Source organism: Nicotiana tomentosiformis, chromosome 2 (genome assembly GCF_000390325.3).
Source record: "Nicotiana tomentosiformis chromosome 2, ASM39032v3, whole genome shotgun sequence".
Classification (NCBI taxonomy): domain Eukaryota; kingdom Viridiplantae; phylum Streptophyta; class Magnoliopsida; order Solanales; family Solanaceae; genus Nicotiana; species Nicotiana tomentosiformis.
In genome coordinates, this window is record NC_090813.1 from 97,429,261 (window position 1) to 97,452,556 (window position 23,296).

Genomic DNA, 23,296 nt, shown 5'->3' on the forward strand with positions numbered 1-23,296 from the left:
TGATAGAAGTTAAACATAGATATAAAAACCACTAATTAAGATGCAGATTATAATACAACAGTCCTAATAATGAAGACGTTTATGACAAGCATGGGTAATGGGAATGGGAGGATCAGAGAAACTGCTGTTTAGTATCTGATTTGCAGTCCATTGATTAGCAGCTTGAGAGTAATGTACTCCATCCCAGCTTATGTAAATTGAAGGGTTGACACAAGCCCCTCCAAACACTTCTGCACCTCTCACTATTGCTTTCTGTCCACACCATACATGCGTGTTCCCTTCATGCAATCCACAGCATATTTTTTGGGGTTCCATGAAACCTGTTCAAAATTTTAATGCCTAAAGTCCTTGATCAAAAGATAAAGAAATGAATTGGGAATGTAATATGTACTAATGGCACCCAATTCCCAAGGGTGTCAGCCGAGTTGTCAGATTACGGTTCAAATCCCAACATGGACAAAAAGATGCTAGCTGATTTCTTCCCACCTGCCTAAGTCTTGGTAGACAGAGTTATCTGGTACCAGTGCTGACGAGAAATGGCAAGTACTTAGTGGAATAGTCTCGTTAAAAAATATATACGCTCTAAAATATACCTTGGCTGTTGGCATTGCTGATCAATTCATACTTGGCAGCATAGACATCTACATATGTTATAGCAGCATGCCCAAGCTCTGCCCTCAGTGTTCTTATCCTGGCTTTCAGCTGTCTATTGAACTCTAAGGCCATCTTATTCTGGCTCTTTAAGCATCCATAGTTATCAAGAACACCTGGTTTTGGATTTCTGAGGTATAATGTGGCTGTTGGCAAGCAACCAATTGGACCTGTGTTATGTATCCAAAATGCCCTCGCCCCTTGTTGATATAGACGCTGTTATAAATAATGAAACAAAGATAGCATTTTTCTTCATAATTAGTGCCTACATCACTACCTATGTTAAAAGAATTTAAGGTAAATAATTTTTACACTAACAATGTGGTTTTACATGATTAGTGTATAGAAGTTAAACTCAGGTTAAAATTGATAAAGTGCATATACCGTAACTGCTGCAGAGAACTGGTTTATTATGTCTGGTATGGCTGCCCGAAGTTGTATATTACTCATCTGGCGGAAACCAACAGCTAGGTCAGTTTGGCCTATGTCAAGTGTGTAGAGAGACTTTGAAAATTCGCGAGGACGAGGGAGTTTGTTCTTCTCTGACAAGTCTATCGCTGAGACATAGTTATAGTTGTATCAAATTAGCTTAAATGATGCAACTTGCTAGTAACAGGTCAGTGATTGAGTTGCATTAGTTTCCTTTTACCTTGTCTATAGAGCTCTTCAGTTCTGGCCTTGAAATGATGGAACTGCATAATTTGAACGTCCAGTGAAAAGGGGCTAATACCACTTTGGAATATAGTCTGGTTTTGCCTACGAATGGTGGATCCTCCTGTTGCAAAATTGGCTCCGTGCCTGAAATTCGAGCCAATGGAATCTAGATAGGCACTCAAGTAGGGTAGTCTCAGGTGCTCAGCTGCATAAAGAAACGTCCATAATCAATTAACTGCCCTGATTTTGTAAGTTTCAATATGAGTAATGATATTAATCGAGAAATCATTCAAATAGAGATTCTTTGCTCAAAGATATTTGTGTTACTCAAGTCGACATTTCTTGTTCCCACTTTGTCACCCACTTCTCGTCACTACTAAAAATTCGCTAAAATCCGACCAAATATTTCCGATCAACGTTGGTCGATCAAAAAAAGCGACCAAAACCGTCAACTTCGACGGAAACTGGAATTTTTTTTTAATATTTTTTTAAAACTAAATACCGACCAACGTTGGTCGGTAAATCGGTCAAAGAATTGACCCAGCTGGTCAGACAAGAAAATTTGGATTACCGACCAACGTTGGCCGATAATCTGGACCCAATTTTTAAAATTTTAATAATTATTTTATTATTTAAAATATTTTATAATATTTAAGAATTTATATTTAAAATTACCGACCAACGTTGGTCGGTTAATGCAGGGAAAGCATTTACCGACCAATTTTGGTCGATAATTATTATTTTCTACAAAATAACCGACCAAAGTTGGTCGGTTATTACGTCAACATTGGTCAAACTTTTGAATATATATATATATATATATATATATATATTGTGTGTGTGTGTGTGTCAAAAATGTTTAGTATTAATTCTTCTATTTTTCATTCATTCATCACTAATAATGCATGACATAGATTAATCGATATATATAGGTATAGCCGTATATATATAAGAACACGAAGCGCTAGGACCACAAGGTCGGGTTCTTTTAGGGATAGACTTGGGAAGATACTAATTAGTATATATACTTTATCATCAAATATATCTATTTGTAAATTGATTCATCGACTTATAACTTACTTAGATGTATCGATGAATATTAATCGATGATTCATCAAAACGTCTCGACCTATATATCGATTAATCTATGTCATACATTATTAATGATGAACGAATGAAAAAAGAAGTTATTAGCATCAATTACAATATAGTGTATGTGTGTGTGTGAGAGAGAAATTACTCACATACTTAATTATAACTTAGAAAATTTACTTAGATAGATGCTATTATAATTTATTAAAAGTAAATAGTTAATATAATTATTTATAAAGATTATGCTTATAGTTTATAATTATTTATAATAATTATATCATTAAATAAAATAAATTTTTATAGTTTATAATATTTTTTTTATATTTTATAATATTTTAAGAAAAAAATAAAAAAAAGAATTTAATTTTTTAAAAAAAAACCGACCAAAGTTGGTCGGTTTTTGATCAAACGGTCAACACTTAATGTACCGACCAAAATTACCGACCAACTTTGGTCGGTAATTCTGAAATCAGAATTGAAAAATGAGGGAACCCCCATTTCTCTCTTATCTTCCCCTCTCCTTCTCTATTTCCCTCACTCAATACCTTCCCCTCTCCTTCTCTATTTTCCTCACATAAATTTTATTCCCCACCCCGCGTCGCCACCGCCCAGCCCCCGCCGTCGCCGCTGCCACTGCCACTGTCGCCCCTCTCCTTCTCCATCTCCTAAAAATTCTAGGTTTGAATTACAATCCATTTATTTATTATTTCTAGGTTTTGTTAATTAGTTATGAATTAGTTTCAATTGATTAGTGTTTCAATTATTTAAACATTGCATTTTATTGAGGATTAGGGTTTAGGTCTTGTTTTAATTAGTTTTGTTAATTAGTTTTATTAACTAATTAGTATTGTTAATTAGTCAATTAGTTATAAATTAGTTTTAATTGATGAGTGTTTCAATTTTGAGTTTGTATTGTCTTGAATAGTTTAATTAGAATTGCATTATTAACTTTGTATTGTCTTGAATAGTTTAGTTAGAATCTAGGGTTTACGATTTGTTCTTGTGAATCGAACTTTTAGGGTATGGGTTGAATTTCTTTAGTTTAGTTAGTTTATGTTTAAACTCGTAGGATATGAATTGAAATTTTAATTTTTAGGATTTGTTCTTGTGAATTGAACTTTTAGGATATGAATTGAACTTTTAAGATATGAATTGGACTTTTTGGATATAAATTGAACTTTTAGGATATAAATTGGTGTAGTTAGAAAAAAATAATTATCTTGAATTAACTAAAAAAATATAATTAATTTATAATTGTAGAATAAATTAATTTATTCTTGTTTTATTTGTATAGATGGAACATCGTACTTGGATGTACAATAGGAATTATCTTAATCGGCGGGGATTGCGGGAGGATTTTGTAGAAGGGATTGATGACTTTATTAGACATGCAATGTCACTTCCACCATACCAAAGTGAATGAGTAATTAGGTGTCCTTGTGTCAGGTGCGATTGTATGAAGTTAAAAAACCCGGAGGAAGTTAAGCTTCATCTTTATAGGAAGGGGTTTATAGAGAATTACTTTGTGTGGACTAATCATGGAGAGATCGATGGTAGCCGTGAGATATTTCATAACATGGTTGTTGGTGAAAGTAGTAGGTCGGTGGAGAATACAAATCTTGATTCTAGAATTCAGGATATGGTTACAGATGCTTTTGGGATGCACTTCGGGGGTGAGCCCCATGAAAATGTTGAACAAACTCCTAATGATGACGCAAAACGTTTTATGAACAGTTAGAGGAAGCTAGTCGTCCACTACGTGAAGGAAGTCTGCACTCTGAGCTGTCTGTTGCAATTAGACTACTAAGTATCAAATCTGATTGGATTATTTCTCAAGCAGCCATAGACTCTTTTATTGACCTTATGAGTGAACTAGTTGACCCTAATATCAACTTACCTGGTGATTTATATAAGGCAAATAGATTGGTTTCTTAGTTAGGACTTTCGTCAATGAGAATTGATTGTTGTGAAAATGGTTGCATGTTATATTATAAAGATGATGCAATTTTAGACAATTGTAAATTTTGCGAAAAGCCTCGTTTCAAGAGTCTTTCCAGCGTGAATATGGTTGATGTCAAGGCGATGCATTATTTACCTCTTATACCTAGGTTAAAGAGGTTATATGCGTCGATGAGTTCTGCTCCTCATATGAGATGGCACTTTGAAAATAGAAGACCACCTGGTGTTATGTGTCATCCTTCAGATGGAGAAGCTTGGAAGCACTTTGATAGGACATATCTAGATTTTGCTAGTGAACCAAGGAACATTTGGTTAGGTCTGTGTGCGGATGGCTTCACGCCATTTTCTATATCTGCGACACCATATTCATGTTGGCCTGTCTTTCTTACACCTTATAATCTACCACCTAAGTTGTGTATAACTAGTCCATATATATTATTAAATTGTATTATCCCCGGTCCATGTAATAGAAAAAGTTTGATTGATGTACATTTGCAACCTTTGATTGATGAGCTAAAACAATTGTGGTATGATAGTGTTGAAACGTATGATATATCAACCAAGCAGAATTTCAATTTGCGTGCTAATTTAATATGGACTATTAACGATTTTCTAGCGTATGGAATGTTGTCTGGGTGGATAACTGCTGGGAAACTAGCTTGTCTTTACTGCATGGAAAATAGTAAAACGTTCACTTTGAAACATGGCCGAAAGCAATCATGGTTTGATTGTCACCGTCAATTCTTACATGATGATCATGATTTTAGAAGGATGAAAAATGCATTCAAAAAGAATAAAGGGGAATATGATTCTCCACCTCCGATACTTACTAGTGAGGAAATTTGGGAGAGGGTCCAGAACTTCAGTAAAGTTACTGAGGCTCCACCTTATAGATTCCCCGGATATGGTGTTAATCATAATTGGACGAAACAGAGTATATTTTGGGAGTTGCCTTATTGGAAGGATAATCTTCTCCGACACAACCTTGATGTCATGCATATTGAGAAGAATTATTTTGACAATTTGTTCAACACAGTGATGGATGTTAAAGGTAAGACAAAAGATAACCCGAAGGCTAGAATGGACTTACAAGAATATTGCAGGCGGCCTGAATTATACTTGCAGACAACAAACAATGGTAAGGTGTTCAAGCCCAAAGCAAGTTACACATTCACTTTGGAGGAAAGACGACAAATTTGTGATTGGGTTACGAAATTGAAGATGCATGAGGGTAATGCGTTGAATCTTGGGAAAAAAGTAGATATGGAGATAGGGAAGTTGAGCCATTTGAAAAGTCATGACTGCCATGTTTTCATGGACACCTTAGTGCCTATTGCATTTTGTGGTTTGCCTGAAAGAATCTGAAAACCCATCACAAAGATTAGTTTATTTCTCAAAGACTTGTGTTCTACCACATTAAGGGAATAAAACCTACTTCGGATGGATCAGAACATTCGTGTAATTTCTAGTAAGATGGAAAAAATATTCCCATGTGATTTCTTTGATGTGATGGAACACCTTCCAATACACCTTGTACACGAGGCACGACTTGGAGGGCATGTTCAATGCAGATGGATGTATCCCTTTGATAGGTAATATTATAAGTTTGATGTAATATTATATTTTATTTGAATGTTCTTGGCTAACATGACATTATATAGGACAATTGGCAAATGCAAACAATTTGTTAAGCAGAGGAATAGGATTGAAGGATTTATATGCGAAGCCTATCTTGCAAAGGAAACTGTATATTTTTGTTCTTATTATTTTGAGAGTAACGTGCCATGTTCTAGGAATAGGCCCAATAGGCACACGGTCGAATGTGTGAATGATCCATTATATTCACCAATGTCTATATTCAATCAACCAGGCCGATGTTCTAAGGATGTTAGAAAGAGAAGTTTGAGTGATATGGAGTACAAGTCAGCTACACATCATGTATTGCTAAATTGTCCCGAAGTTGTACCATTTCTCAAGTAAGTATTGATTTATTAGTTATCAAAATGTAAAATTTACTATGACTACATATTAATGCAACTACTAAAAATATTTGATGTGTCACAGTTACTTCGTGGGTCAATTTGGCCATGATGCTGTATATACGAGATTTGATACGTGGTTCAAACAGTTTGTAAGTGTGCGTAGTGAATGTATAAAAATTGATTCATATGTTGTGCTAACTTGTGAATTTGTTTAACACTATGTAGGTAAATAATCCAAATAATGGTGTAAATCAATTTTTGAAAGATATATCTTGGGGACGTGGGCTTCAAGTCACAACAATGTCTAAGTACGTAGTGAATGGTTATAAGTTTCATACAGAGGATTGCTCTAAAAATAAAAATAGCAACAACATCGAGATGTGGGTTCAAGGTGGTGATGGCAACCAAGTTGGAGATATTGATTATTATGGTGTGGTCAAAGAAATATTACAACTAGAATATACAAATTGGCCATATAAGAAATTGATACTCTTTAGATGCAAGTGGTTTGACCCAAATCCAACAAGAGGTACAAGAGTACACCACCAATACAATATAATTGAGGTTAATCATATGAGGGAGTATGATCGCTATGATCCTTTCATAATTGCACATAACGTTAGGCAAGTATATTATGCTCCTTATCCATTGCGGAAGAATAAGTCTGATTGGTGGGTTGTAATAAAAACTAAGCATGTAGGCAGGGTGGAAGTCGAGAATGTGTTAGATGTTGCATATCAAAAAGATATCTCCAATGTTCACCAAATAGTGGACGATCAGTTAGAAAATGATTTGGAACATCCTGAACGCATATTGGAAGAAGTTGATATAAATGAAGTAATAATTATAGAAAATGAGGATGAAGAATCAACTGATGAAGCTCAAACAAGTGAGGACGAAGAATTCTCGGACGAGGAACAATACGTCGATGAGGATTAAAAAGTTGGTTTTTAAAAGCATTCTCGTTTTATAGCTAGTTTCTTATATGTTTCAATCTAAATGTGTATTATATTATGCAGATGGCAAGTAAGGGTCAAGGTAAAAATGACCCTACTAGTTCTCGGGGTCGAGAAAAAGGTAGGAAGGGAAAGAGGAGGGTAGATAATAATAGTCCCTCTTGTCCACCCTTTCCAGAGATGCCTATGTCTTATCCTCCACCACACGGCTATACTGAGCTGCCACAACATCACGATCCGTACACCTTCATTCAGACACTAGGTCTTCCATCATAGGGCATAGGACTATACGTCCGACATACAGTCCAGCTGCCTCACATCCATCTGCATCGCATCTATCTACATCACATCCACATAGATCACATCCCTACATATCACAACCACATGGATCGCATCCATCCATGTCACAGCCACTCGGGTCACAACCACTCGGGTCACAACCATCAGTATCACATCCACTTGGGTCGCATCCATCTATGTCGCAGTCACAGGGATCGCAACCATCTTCATCATCGACTCCATCTATTGCAGGCCTTCGCCTGCGAGGCAGTAGCTCTGACCCGCTTACACCGTCTTCACATGCCTATGATACACATACTTCGGATGGTGATGACGAGGTAGTGCATTATGATCGATATGGCAGGATCATCATAGTCCCTGAGGGTGATGGGTAAGTGTTATTCATTATTTTTGCGTCTATTGATTTGTAACATTTTTACTAAGATATTAATGTGTTTTTATTGTTAAATTACAGGTTCAGGCCGGGTAATAAGACTACGAAGATAATCACCAATGCCATCAGAAAGCTTTATGATGGCCCTTATGCGACTTGGACTGATTGCCCATTCTCATTGAAGGAGCAAATTTTCAATCAATTTAAGGTATAAATGTTCTTTTAAACAGTTTAATAATTTATATTTATGATGTTTCCATCTAATATTTAACTTTTGAAATACATAGTAAGTGTGTATGGGAAGACCGCTATAGCGCGAAAGTGGCTACAAATTTTCATCATAAAGCTCGCAAGAGATTGGCGGATGCTTTCTCGGATGCTAGAAAAAAGAACAAGAGGCCTGGCTGGTTACTTGAGAATTTATGGAATGATTTTCAAAGGCAATGGCTTACCGCAGAGTTCTTAGAGAGGAGCGAAAAAGGAAATAAAGCTCGCACATCCGAGAAGGGAGGCTCCTTACACACTAGAGGTGCGATCAGCCTAGGGACAATAAAAAGAAGATTGGTACGTAATTGCTTAAATTATTTTACTTTTATAAGTATATCTATTTTGTTTATTAAATAAATTAATTTGTTTTCAGGAAAAGAAGTATGGGCGTCCAATGAGTCATGATGAGCTATTCAAGGAGATGCATATTGTGAAGAAGAAGAAAGAGGGGGATCAAGATAGGTGGGTCGAGGACCGGGCCTCGACTGCATATGTAAGCTTTTAATTTTCTTTAAGTATTATAATTTACTTTTATAAAATTTTTGAAATACTGATTTAATTTAAAATAATATAGGGTCGCTACCAAAGTAACGTGGAGGAATTCATCCGTAGTCATCCAGCTTGTGAATCGGGTGAGCCAACCCAACATTCGGACGAGGATGCTGAAAGAATATGGTTGGAGTCTGTTGGCGGTCTAAAATGGAGGAAGGTATACGGGCTTTCTACTAAAAACTTCCATCGCTATAAGTGTGGAATGAGAGGAATAGGGACTTCCTCGCAAGGCGAACAACTTAATAGGGAGAGCCTCTCCGCTATACGAGAGACAGTGACAAAGCTCACATCCGATCTAGAAGCGGCCAAGGAAAGAAAAAGGCTTAGAGATGCTTAATTCCTTGGCATGAAAACTCAGATCAGAACTCTTCTATCTAGTGGAGCTTTTCCGCTGCCCCGATCTCATGAGTCATCTCCAGAGGGTCGACCTCCACGTGATCGTTCCTCCCGTCCTCCCTGTGATTGTTCTTCCCGTCCTCCACAAGACCATTCTCTATACCGTCTTGTAAATGAAAGTTCATCAGACGGTGATGATGATGTTGTAGAAAATACCCCTTGACTTTTATATACTTTGAACTAGACAAATAGAACCAGTTTTGAACTAGTTGTAATTAGTTTTAACTTGGTTTTGGATTTTTATGTTCAATTGAACTTTAATTTGTTAGTTTAAAAGTATTTATTGAATGTTTTGGTTGTTGTTGTGTTGTTGTTGTTATTATTAGGTGTATTGGTATGCTGGCCGGTGGTGTAGCTGCCAAAACATGCATTTTATGCCAAAATTAAATCTAGAAAAACCGACCAAAGTTGGTCGGTTTTTAATGAAAAAAAAAATTATTCCAAAAATACCGACCAAAGTTGGTCGGTTAATGAACATTGAATTCCCAGAATTCAACATTACCGACCAACTTTGGTCGGTATTTTGCCTGCAATGTTGAGGTTACCGACCATAGTTAGTCGGTAATGTTTAATTTTAATTATTTTAAAAAAAAATATTTTCAATTTGGTCGGTTTTTTTTAAAATTTTAATAATTAATAAAAAAATATAATTTAGTTAAACCGACCAACTTTGGTCGGAAAAATTAACGACCAAAGTTGGTCAGTAAGTACTTAAACTTGTCAGATGGTCGGTAAGCTATTCCGACCATCAAAACACCGTCCACACCCTAATGGTCACTTTTTGGTCGGTAATTGGCCATAACCGACCAACTTTGGTCCATTTTTTTGGTCGGTCTTTAGCGAATTTCTAGTAGTGCGTGTTGAGACTTCTCTAAAGTTGCATGCTCCCTTACTGATGTATCTTACATCCCACAGTTTCTACATACATACTTAGGTCGTTCATCTCCGACGCAAGAGCGTTCGATCAATGAGCTATTATGCACTCTTTCATAGGTAGCTTCCTCGCAAATTTCCTAGTTGTCTCTGCATCCCTACTTCCCTTATCACTGAGCAGTCGTTTAGGAATTTGAGCTATTGATCCAAGGTATTTCCCTCTTGACGATGAAGCTTATCCCCTAATCTTGGGGCCGGTTATTTAAATTTTCTGTATCTGTATTGCGTCTTTTAAAGAACATCATAGGCTTTCCAAATTCCTAGCACCTTCTAACTGCCTAGCTAGTAGAATATATAGCATTTTTTGTCATTACATCAAAGAGCGTCACTAGCAACTTAGGGACAAAGCCAGCCCTTCGGCTACGGGTTAGCCCTAACCAAATAGATCTGGTCCAAACCTTATATTTGTCTTAAGAAATTCATTGAATACACACAAATTATTAAGTTAGAACATAGTAACTTAAAAGAACTAGAATCCTTAACCCATAAGCTTCAAATCCTGACTACGCCTCTGTAGCAGCTAGTAGGGGTTATTTTGTTGCGGAAGTCGAATATATAGAGAGTGATTAGATCACAACTACTATATCTAAAGGTAGCTAATAAATAGTAAATGAGACAACAATAAAAAGAACACCAGAAATTAATGAGGTTCGGCAAAATTTGATTTTTGCCTAGTCCTCGGACACAATCAACTCAAACTTTATTTCATTACAAAAATACAAGTGAAATACTACAAGAGAGAAAGAAGATTCAAATGTCTTAGGAGATAAGAAGGCAAGTGAGAGATGTTTACAAATGAACAAAACCCTTGCTATTTATAGAAGGAAAATGGCCTTAATAACATCATGCATGACATCATATTAAGTGTGATCATGCAATGCAAATGCATTAAAAATGCATCTACCAATTTCTTCCAAAAAAGAGGCTTCAAATGTTCACACTAGTTCACATTAATCTTGTCAAATTCAACAAATCTTCACCTTGGCAAGATTCGACTTCTCCTACTGATAAATTTTGACTTTGTCTTCAACTTCAATCTTCAAAGTTCAACAATGTTGATCAAGTTCAAACAATGTTGAAACTTGATCGTAGTCACTACTTTTGTTAGCATATCGGCAGGGTTGTTTGTAGTCCTAATTTTCTGCACCATGACTCCACCTTCTTCTATAATATCTCATACAAAGTGATATCGAACATCAATGTGCTTCGTCCTTGCATGATAAACTTGGTTCTTTGCTAATTGTATAACACTCTGACTATTACAAAATAGTGTGATGCTTTCTTGACCAATACCAAGCTCTCTAAGAATCCCTTGAAGCCAAATTGCCTCCTTTACAGCCTCCGTAATTGCCATGTACTCTGCCTCAGTAGTAGACAAAGAAACTGTTGACTGCAAAGTAGACTTCCAACTAACGGGTGCATTTGCAAAAGTGAAAACATAACTAGTAGTTGATCTACGCTTGTCCAAATCACCTACATAATTCGAGTCACAATATCTAACCAGATACTGACTATCTTCCTACTCAAAAATTAATCCAACATCTACAGTATTATGAATATACCGTAGAATCCACTTCACAGCTTGCCAATGCTCCTTTCCTGGATCATGCATATACCTGCTTATAACTGTGATAGCATGTGAAATATCAAGTCTTGTGCAAACCATTGCATACATCAAGCTACCAACGGTATTCGCATATGGCACTCTTGACATATACTCTCGTTCAACTTCATTCTTCGGCGACATAGCAACACTAAGCTTAAAGTGAGGAGCAAGAGGAGTGATAACCGACTTCCTGTTCTCATTCATGCCAAATCGATCTATTACTCTCTTCAAGTATTCTTTCTAAGATAGATAGAGTTTCTTTAAATGTCTATTTCTTTTTATCTCCATGCCAAGAATTTTCTTCGCATCACCCAAATCCTTCATCTCAAACTCCTTTCTTAGTTGAATCTTCAACTTCTCAATTTTCTCTTGACTTTTGGAAGCTATCAACATATCATCAATGTATAGGAGAAGATATATGAAGGATCCGTCTTCAAGCTTGCGCAAATACACACAATGATCGTATTTGCTTCTTCTGTACTTCTGCCGCAACATAAACTTGTCAAATCGTTTGTACCATTGTCTAGAAGATTGTTTCAATCCATACAACGATTTTTCAAGTTTGCACACTATGTTTTCCTTTTCAACAACTTTGAATCCTTCTGGCTGAGTCATATAGATTTCCCCTTCCAAGTCTCCATGTAAAAATGCAGTTTTTACATCTCACTGAACTAGTTCCAAATTCAACTGTGCTACCAAAGCCAACAAAACTCTAATGGAGGAGTGTTTCACTACTGGAGAAAATACCTCATTGTAATCAATTCCCTCCTTTTTAGCGTACCCTTTGGCCACCAATCTTGCTTTGTAGCAAATATCTTCTTGGTTAGGAAATCCTTATTTCTTTGCAAATACCCATTTGCACCCAATTGCTTTCTTGCCCTTCAGGAGATTGGCCAATTTTCATGTGCAATTCTGATGAAGGAACTGTATTTCTTCATTCATGGCAATCCTCCACTTATATTCTTCTGAACTTTGGACTGCATCTTTATAAGTGGTAGGAACACCATTAGCTACAATTGAGGATGCACAAGCCACCGACTCTATGAGACGAACATGTTTCTTTATTGTTCTTTTTGGCTTGCTGGTTGCTATTGATTCAAGTTGTTGTTGGGGTTCCTGAGTTGGAATCTCCCCTTCCACTGACTCTTCTTCCAGGGGAGAATCTTCTATCGTTTCCTCGTTTTCTTCCTGTGTTGGAAAAATTAATTTTACCTCAAACTCCACCTGCTTTGAAGCACCATCAGTTTGTTTGACATCTTCAACTGTCACCTTATCTGTTATGACAGATTTATTAAAGGTAACATCTCTGCTGAATATAATTTTTCTTGTCTCTGGACACCATAATCGGTATCCTTTGACTCCAGAAGTAATTCCCATAAATATAGCTTTCTTTGCCCTCGGATCCAATTTTGACTCTTTCACATGATAGAATGCAATTGAGCTAAACACATGCAAAAAATTATAATCTTCAGCAGGTTTTCCATACCATTTTTCAAATGGTGTCTTGCCTCCAATAGCGGCAGATGGTAGACGATTAATGAGGTGGCATGCATATGTTATTGCCTCAGCCCAAAATTCTTTGCCCAAGCCAGCATTGGACAACATACACCGAACTTCTCCAGCAAAGTTCGGTTCATGCGTTCTGCCACTCCATTATGTTGTGGTGTATTTCTGACGGTGAAATGTCTCAAAATGCCATCATCTTCACAAATCTTATTGTAAAGATTATTTTTGTATTCTCTATCGTTATCTGTGCGACGACACTTTATCTTTCTGCCTGTTTGAGTCTCTATCATCTCCTTCTATTTGAGAAAATTTCTAGCACCTCATCTTTGGTTTTCATAGTATACACCCACACTCTCTGGGAAAAGTCATCAATAAAGGTTACAAAATAGTGTTTCCCACCTAATGAAGGTGTTTTGGATGCACCCCAAATATCAGAGTGAACATAATCCAAAATACCTTTAGTATTATGGATTGTTGTTCCAAATTTAACCCTTGTCTATTTCCCCTTGACACAATGCTCATAAAAATTCAAATTGCAAGTCTTTGCTCCTTTTAATAATCCTTGATCTGATAAAATCTTCAAGGATTTTCCTCCAGCATGTCTCAAGCGTATGTGCCATAGCTTATTTGCTTCTACCTCCTTGTCATCACTGGATGTCACTGTTGCTGTCCCAATAACTGTACTACCGTGATAGTGGTACATGTTATTATTTCGCTGAATTCCCTTCACTACCACTAGTGCACCAGAGCGTATTCTCATTATCCCATTTTCTGCAACGACTTTGAGCCCCTTTGACTCTAGAGCTCCTACAAAAATGAGATTTTTCTTCAATTCTGGTACGTATCGAACATTTGTTAATGTTCTGATCAATCCATCATGGTTCCTTAATCGGATTGAACCAATACCATATGTGGTAAGAGGATTGTTATTCGCGGTGTGAATAACTCCACATTCCCCTTCTTGAAAATCAATGAACGAGTCCCTGTTGGGACACATATGATAGCTACAAGCTGAATCCATCAGCCATATGTCAGATGGTTTGAACGGCTCAGTTGTAACTAGTGAGAAATCAGAGTCGTCACAATCAGCGACATTTGAATCCATGACAGCCTTCCCATTGTTAGGTTTGGCCTTGTTTTTCAACTTTGGACAGTCTTTCTTCCAGTGCCCTTTTTCTTGGCAAACGGCGCATTCATCTTTGATAGGTCTGGATCTTGACTTGGATCTTCTTTTCTTCGTTCTCATATGATTTTGAGAACGACCTCTCACAACCAGTGCTTCTCCTTCTCCACTCTTTTGCTTTTCTCTTTTTCTTTATTCATAGCTGTATAAGGCAAAACAAACTTCTTTGAGAGATACATCATCATTCCCATGAAGTAGAGTTGTTTCGAGGTGCTCGTACTCATCGGGAAGTGAACTTAAAAATATTAAGGCCATATCTCCATCACTAAAGGCCATGTCCATATTCTACAAATTTGTCGCCAACTTATTAAAGCTGGTGATGTGATCATTCATTGTAGTACCAGGAACATATGTGAAGCGCAACAGTCTTTTTTTCATGTAAAGTTTATTTTGACTGTTTTTCTTCAAGAATTTATCCTCCAATGCATTCCACAATTTACTTGCAGAAGTTTCTTTTGTGTATGGATACTTCTGTTCTCTTGCGAGGTAAGATCGAATGATACCACAAGCAACGCGGTTGATAATCTTCCTTTTATGCCCCAATCTCGGGGAGCGCGACCGGCGCTCAACCGAGTGAACCCGGTCGAGCACGCCTATTAAACCTTTCCTACCCGACTCATTCATAATCCAAAAAGGGATCGCATCACCATTTTAAAACAGGGTAGAGATCAGTTATATAACTATATAAATGTTGCTAGTTCATTTTTCCTTATATACATTATGCCATAGTTGAGTTCCAAAAATACAACTCGACCCAACATACATACATGACCCATATAAACGTCTACGGAGCCTCTAAGAGTACAAAAGAGCAATATGACAATGTCGGCAACAAGACCCCGGCTATACCTCAAAATATAAAAACTTATACAAAAGAAGGACTACATGACCCCTGGGAGAAATGGGGCTCACCAAGACTGTTGTGAGGAGAGAAAGAGAGCACCACTATCTGCGATCGACACTATCTGCGATGGAACCACCTACATCCATTCAAATATGTAGCGCCCCCGGCAAAAGGGACGTTAGTACTGTCGAATAGTACTAGTATGTAAGGCAAACACCAATCTTAGTAGAATGAACAGTGAAACAAAGAGAAGGCAATCATAATAATCAATAAGTACTTCATAGAAATACAAAGAAACACCAAGTAAGGATCACATAGTTTCCAATTCAATCTTTCCATCTTTTTAGATTAATAATCTTTAGTGCCCAAGCCACAACTCACAATGCCACCGTGTTTTTACACGGAGCCCGGTCTCGGCCCGACCGGCTAAGCCATCTCAAGTGAGACATATCCATATCCACAATGTAAATCAATAATTCCAACACAATTGCCACCATGTGTACAGCATGGCGTCCGATCTAGGCCCGATCGGCTAAGCCATCTCACTTGAGACATAACCTCTTTCAATTGTTCACTCAATTCACATTTCTTTCCCATCTTTCGTTACATGGCACAAACAACCTCATTTATTAATTAGTTCTTGGCACTTGGAAACATTTTACAATTCAAGTCTTTCCCTTTTTATTCGTCCAAATAACATCATCATTCATGTCGATAAGTACCATCACATAAGGCATTTCACACATGAGGGAAGGAGCTTGGAAAAAAACATAACTACGTTCTCAAATAGCATGATGACATGGTAACCATCTAAAACAATTAGGTAACATGAATCTTTCAATCAAACACACTAAGGCAAACAATTCTAGTATGATCAAGTTGGAACTTATACCAATTATTCGGACACCAGGAGTTCGATTTTAAGAAGATAAGAGTTAGCCATACATACCTCAATTGCGCTTCTTTAGACTCTACAATTATCCGGAACCCTTAGCAACCTCAATATATTTTTGCAATATACAAATTGAACCCAAAATTAGGAAAACGTTCATGGTTCTAGTTCACTTTTTATTTTTCTCACACTCTTTATCACATGCATGCAAGATAAACAACCCTCACACCTATGGACCATCTTATTAATACCCCATTATAGCTATGTTTGAAATTAAGAGCTGGGGTGATGAAGTCTTACCTTTTTGGATGAAGAATTTGGTGCTCTACTTGAATATTTTCAAGCTTTGAGTGATGGTTAAAAATTAATTGATGGGAATTAGGCCCTCCCTCTAGAACCCTCTATCTCTCACACTAGAAATATCATAAATGAGCTTCAAAATAGACTAAATGGGTGTTTTAACGGAATGGAGGTCGGGTTTTAAATTAAGAAAAATTATGCCCCGACACAGGTCTGCGGTCACATATGAGACCGCATAATGGTTATGCGGTCCACAAAGTGACCGCAGAAATGGCCCTCAGGGGCCTAAACTTTCGGCTCAGGTATGCTACCAGTATGCGGTCTGCATACTTGTTCTGCAGTCGCATAATGCACCGCAGAACTCCCTCCGCAGAAACCCAAGAGGAATTATGCGACCGATATTCGGTCCACATATTGATTATGCGGTCGCATAATCGACCACAAAACTGACCTCAAGTTGGCCAAACTTACTGTTTCACTTTGCGGCCATTATGCGGTCCGTAGGGTGATCATGCGGCCGCATAATGGGCCGCAAAAATGCGTTCTTCTGCGAAATATTTTTCTCTCAGTCCGTAGGGTACTGGTTAATCCAAGTTACTATAGAAGAATTTCTACTATAGTAACGCATGAATCTATCTTGGCACCACGAAACACCGAGTTTTTGATTAAAATTTTTACGGGTCCTTACACTTCCAATCTGCTTCTCCGATATTGTTTGGTTTATTTTCTTCTATGGCAATATCTAGCCCTTGTTAAAAAAGGACATCAAGAACCTCATCTTGCCACATTCCGAAATGTCCTGACCCGTCAAAAATTTCAACTGCAAATTTCGCATTTGACATAATTCTTTTCATAAGTGAAGATGCCAACGACGTATTAGTGATACCCGATGTGGACTCTTCATTTTTATTATCTCCCATTTTGCTATAGATACTATTTATTTGCTGACAGTACAGAACACTAAAGTAATTCTTTTCTGATGTGGAAGTTCAGACTATGTTGCAACCACAGAGCATACTAAGATAGAACCTTGGCTCTGATACCAATTGTTGCGGAAGCCGAATACATATAGAGTGATTAGATCACAACTACTATATCTAAAAGTAGCTAATAAATAGTAAATGAGACAATAATAAAAAGAACACAAGAAATTAACGAGGTTCGGCAAAATTTGATTTTTGCCTAGTTCTCGGACACAATCAATTCAAACTTTATTTCACTCCAAAAATATAAATGAAATACTACAAGAGAGAAAGAAGATTCAAATGACTTAGGAGATAAGAAGGCAAGTGAGAGATGTTTATAAATGAATAAAACCCTTGTTATTTATAGAAGGAATATGACCTTAATAATGTCATGCATGACATCATATTAAGTGTGATCATGCAATGTAAATGCATGAAAAATGCATCTACCAATTTCTTTCAAAAAAGAGGCTTCAAATGTTCACACTAGTTCACATGAGGGGGTTTATTTTACATACTAAAAGAAGTCGATTACCAATAAAGTCAATGAGAAGACGGCCATCTGAAAGCCTTCCAGCAGGTCTGTGGAAGAAGCTCTCACCATAAGGTGCTTGTATTGCTTGAAATGCTGCTGAGATACCGCCGGTGTCCGAATTCGAGTCCCCGAAATCGTATATTGCCGGAAAATTACATGGTGGCAAATTAGAACTACTGATATTCTTATCAGAGTCAGTTGCTACGCTCTTCAAAGGAGCAAGCACTAGTGAAAAAATGACTCCAATTAACATTACTCTTGCACATTCCATTTCCCTCCTGCTCATTAATTCCAACTGAAGAAAAAAGAAACAGAATGGACAGTACTGAATGTTTGTACAAGGCAGAAACAACTGAAAATGTTCATGCAAATCATGTACTCTGTGGTTTAAATTTTTGAAGCATTTGAGGGGAATGAAAAAGTAAGCAGTAGCATTATTCTCGTTACTTCTGCTTTGTTCTTTTCTGTTGTAGCTTTTGCTCTAAATCAGTTATTGAATATTCTGGCTGTCGTCTTCTTAAGATTCTAGTAAATTTTAGTAACAGATATAAACTAGAAAGCCGTAATGAAATACTTTTCGAACTATATGTCAAGACAACCATTACTTTTCATATTACTCTTAAATTAGTAGAACGATTTGCAAGTAATTTGTGAGAAGAAACGGAAATGCAACAGGAATGTTACTTGCAAAGCTTTACAATAAAGCTAATGTAAGAAACTAGTACTACTAAAAGAATTGAGTTTCATCCGATAACATTAATAATTACTCCCTTTTCATTTTATATGATTGTATTTGATTGAGCATGAAATTTGAGAATTAAAGAAAATGAGACTTCTTACACACAAGTTCTCTCTATAGTACTACATAACATACCAAATGTATCATTACTCATTAGAACTTATGATCTTAATTATCTATAATCTATAATCATATCTCATCATCGTACTATATTATAAGTGGGAAAACCTAGAGTGAAAGTTAAAAGACCAAAATAACATATTTTTACCCTTCAATCTAAAATATTCTTTTTACTATTGTTGTACATATGTGTAAATTTACATATTCGATTATAAGTTATAATTAATAAGACAAAACTCTCTAAATATATATATATGAAGAATGAATCAGTCAAAAGGAAATAAACTCAAGCATACTGGAGTTGCACGCTTCAGCTTCTAACAGTAGTTGTAGACTTGAATTTAGTAGAATAGTTCCCATGGGAGTTGAAGTGTTTCTAATAAAACATGTATATTTTGCTTGTAACGGTCTAACGGATGTGAAGAAAACCAGTAGACATTTGGAATATTTGCATGACTCTTAGACTTACTTTTTGGCTCATCTAATGTTTTAGTCCAAATACGTCTCTAAATAGTAAATACAATTTATCCAATTAAATTTAGCTTATTTTAATTTAAGAGGCCACAAACACTGTGATAAAGAAGTAACATTAATCCCTTTATTCTTTTATCTTTGAACGTACTTTTAAAAGCTCAAAGGTCACTAAGTAACAACAGAACTCTTTAAATAGAAACTCAAAAGCATGTATTTGTCTTAAGAAAAATTATGTGAATGAAGCTTTTAGCATTCTTTGACAATTTTGCAAATGTCCGCGACCATTACCGCTTAAGAAGGTTGATTCCACTGTTGTCTTTTAAGGGTTAGAAACTTTGTATGGTTATTCTCGGCTTTATATTTATCACATCCAAATTTTTCTCTTCCGTGGTAGCAACAGTCCAAAGGCGAAGGATTCCTATTAATTTTACTTATTCATCTACCAATTTACTTTATTCATAGATTGTATATACATCATGTCTTTATGATCATTCTTTGTTTTCTTTCTTCTTAAGATGTACTATTAATTTATTTTCTATATCGTGTATGGAGAAGTTTGAACTCTTTATTATTGTCAAATGTCTTTTACATATATATATATATATATATATATATATATATATATATATATATATATATATATATATATATGTCACTTTATGATTTGGACACCCAATCTCATTCTCGATTAGAGGCTCCATTAATGAACTCCAGAAGCTTCGCATGAGCAGAGAGAGAAAGGGACTTGAATCTCAAAATATGAGAGAATGAAATGTTGTGTATCTTATATCCCAAAGGGATTGTATATATATATACGTGGAACAAACTTTAACTACTTTGACAGCTAAGCTACAACTATGCTACTGTTAACTAATTAACTAATTGATTAACAAACTAAACTAGTTAAACTACTCGAAAGTATACAAAGAATGAAATTAAATACAGTGTTGTCCAGTGTCATCTCAATACCCCCCTCAAGTTGGAGGTGGAGTCTTCACACCCAACTTGTTCAATATTATAAAGTGCTTGACACCAGTGAGAGCTTTAGTGAGGACATCTACTAACTGAGCACCAGTATCAACATGATGGAGAGAAATCAACTTCTCTTGGAGCTTATCTCGCACAAAGTGGCAATCGACCTCAATATGCTTGGTTCGTTCATGGAAAATAGGATTACGAGCTATGTGTAAGGCAAATTAACTGTCACAAAACACTGAGACTGGTTTAGGATAAGGAATAGTGAGCTCCTCAAATAGTCTGGACAACCAAGTTAGCTCTCCAACTACCTTTCTCAAGGAACTATACTCTGCTTCGGCTGAGGATAAAGACATTGTTTCCTGTTTTTTGGATTTCCAACAGATTAGACTATTGCCTAGCAGGACTATGTATCCAGTGACTGACCTCCTAGAGTCTGGACAAGCAGCCGAGTCTGAATCACAATAACCCTTCAGGCTACAATCAGAGTCATTAGATAAAAAAATTCTCAGAGTTGGATCATTCTTCAGATACCTAAGCAAGTGGAAAGTTGCTTTCAAATGTGGCTCCCTAAGGTCTTGCATGAACTGGCTAAGATGATGTACACTGAAAGCTATGTCTAGTCTAGTATTGGTGAGAAAATTTAATTTTCCCACCAATTTCCTATAGTAGGTAGGATCTGGCAATGCTGCTCCTTCTTTGGCTCTCAACTTTTTATTTGGATCAAGGGGAGTGGAGAGGCTGCTGTAAGAAAGACAATCATATTCTTTGAGTAAGTCTAGTACAAACTTCCTTTGAGATATTATCACACTATCACCTGTGTAAAGAACCTCCAAACCAAGAAAGTAATGCAGCTTTCCCAGGACTCTTATCTTAAATTGATCATGTAAGAAACATTTGAGTTGAGTAATTTCTGAAAGATTTGTTCCAGTGATGATAACATCATCTACATATACAGCTATATAAATGGTAGAATGCTCTGTTTTCTTGTAAAAGAGTGAGTAGTCATTGAGAGAGTATACATAGCCATTTGAACAAAGAGCCTTAGTCAACTTAGAGTACCACTGTCTGCTTACTTGTTTGAGGCCATATAAGAATTTGTTCAACTTGCACACTAAACCTGGAGAGTTGATCTCTAATCCTGGTGGCATTTGAATATATACTTCCTCATGCAGATCTCCATGAAGGAATGCATTGTTCACATCCAACTGAAAAATGTGGCATTGCTTCTTAACTGTAGTAGCTATAAGTGCTCTCACTGTTGTCATTTTCACCACAGGACTGAAGGTTTCTGTGTAGTCTATGCGAAGATGCTGAGTATACCCTTTTACTACTAGCCTAGCTTTGAACCTCTCTACTATTCCATCATCTTTATGTTTGATCTTGTATACCCACATGCAGTCAATGGCCTGCTTCCCACTTGGCAGGGGAACTAAATCCCAGGTATGGTTTGCATGTAGGGCTTCAAACTCATGTGTCATTGCTGCTTGCCAAGCAAGATTAAGGACAACTTCCTCATATGAAGATGGTTCAAAATCATTGCAGACATTCATTACAAACAACTGACTATCATGGATTAAAGAATCAGTAGAAATATGACTATATAAGGGGAACAAAGCATTAAGGGGTGTGAAAGTGGCTGATGGATCAGTGGGTAGAGAAGTAGATGCTAGTTTCAAATGAGGTATGGAATAGACATAGTCCTGCATATGAGCAGGTAATTTGTGTTCTCTGCCAGACCTTCTAGGCTCTAAGACAGGGAAATTATTTTGTGGAATGGGATCAAATAGATTTTGTGGAAGGATCTCATGAGAATAAGGGCATGGCTCTGGAAAAGAAGATGTATAGTGATCAGGTGAAGAATGATCATGTGCTACTCCAGGGTTATCTGGACTTGGTAAATTACCTACTATGGGATGAGATGTAACAGTGTGTAAATCAGAGATAAAAGGTGGTAGAGTTGAGGGAAAAGAACCTGCAACATGTGACACAACAAAGGGAAATACATTCTCATGGAAGATTACATCTCTGGATATGTGAATCTTTTTGGTTTGCAAGTTTAGCATCTTGTACCCCTTTCAAAGGGATACCCAACAAAGACATGGGGCACAGTTCTGGGATCAAATTTGTCCCTATGTATTCTTGGTATAGTGGGGAAATACAGACACCCAAAACTTTTCAAATGGGAATAGTTTGGTTTCTTTTTGTATAGGAGTTCAAAATGGTATTTGTTCTTGAGGTATGTGGTAGGTAGTCTGTTAATGAGGTAAGTAGTTGTTAAGATGCATCCACCCCAATATCTTACAGGTAACTTTGATTGAAATAAAAGTGCCCTGGCTGTCTCAAGAAGGTACCTATATTTTCTCTTAACCATACCATTTTGTTGTGGTGTGTGTGGATAAGTTCTCTGGTGAACAATGCCTTGGGTCTGAAAGAAAGAATTTGCTTCTGTACTGGAGAATTCCAAAACATTATCTAACCTTATTGACTTAATGGTCAGGTGAAATTGGATTTTAACAAAGGAAATGAAGGCTTTAAGAATCTGCAGGGCATTGGTTTTACTAGACAAAAGGTGAGTCCATATTGACCTGTTATGATCATCTACCATAGTTAAGAAGTACTTGTAATTATCATGTGTGGGGACATGATAGAGTCCTCACACATCAACATGCAAAAGGTCAAAAATTTATTTGGTGCTGTTGGCTTTGTGAGGAAAAGGTAGTTTAGTCTGACTGGCCATGGGGCATATAGAACATAGAAAAGGTTGTCTAGCAGAAAAAGTAGCAGGGATAGTGGTAATGCTTCTCATTTTGGTAAATGGAACATGGCCTAAACTATTGTGCCACAAAACATTGACATCACTCTTATGAGACAAAAAGGAATCACAGTTAGGTGTTTTATTACAGATGGAATAATTTACACTTGAAAAGGAATGACTTTGTGAAGTACTGTGATCACAGACACTAGATGAAGATTTTTGCAAGTTATGTACATCACAAGCATGACTTGAGGCATGAAACAAAGATGAAATAGATGTAGAAA

At 36.6% G+C, this 23,296-nt stretch overlaps 1 protein-coding gene across 1 annotated transcript; it reads right to left on the reverse strand.

Annotated features, from left to right (window-relative positions):
- Positions 1 to 45: 45 nt before the first annotated feature.
- Positions 46 to 18,437, reverse strand: LOC104109905 (GDSL esterase/lipase At5g14450). Its single transcript, XM_070195871.1, has 5 exons — positions 17,947 to 18,437; positions 1,301 to 1,510; positions 1,036 to 1,208; positions 594 to 867; positions 46 to 320 (listed from the first exon to the last, which is right to left on the reverse strand). The coding sequence occupies exons 1-5, from the start codon at positions 18,230 to 18,232 to the stop codon at positions 64 to 66; spliced, it is 1,200 nt and encodes a 399-aa protein (XP_070051972.1). The 5' UTR covers positions 18,233 to 18,437; the 3' UTR covers positions 46 to 63.
- Between the last annotated feature and the right edge of the window lie 4,859 nt (positions 18,438 to 23,296).

Coding starts and splice junctions, on each gene's coding strand:
- LOC104109905 (XM_070195871.1), bottom strand. CDS start 18,232: ATGAGCAGGAGGGAAATGGAATGTGCAAGAGTAATGTTAATTGGAGTC. Junction 1,209..1,300: donor TGAAGAGCTCTATAGACAAG/GTAAAAGGAAAC, acceptor ACTATGTCTCAG/CGATAGACTTGTCAGAGAAG. Junction 321..593: donor CAGCAATGCCAACAGCCAAG/GTATATTTTAGA, acceptor AATTTTGAACAG/GTTTCATGGAACCCCAAAAA.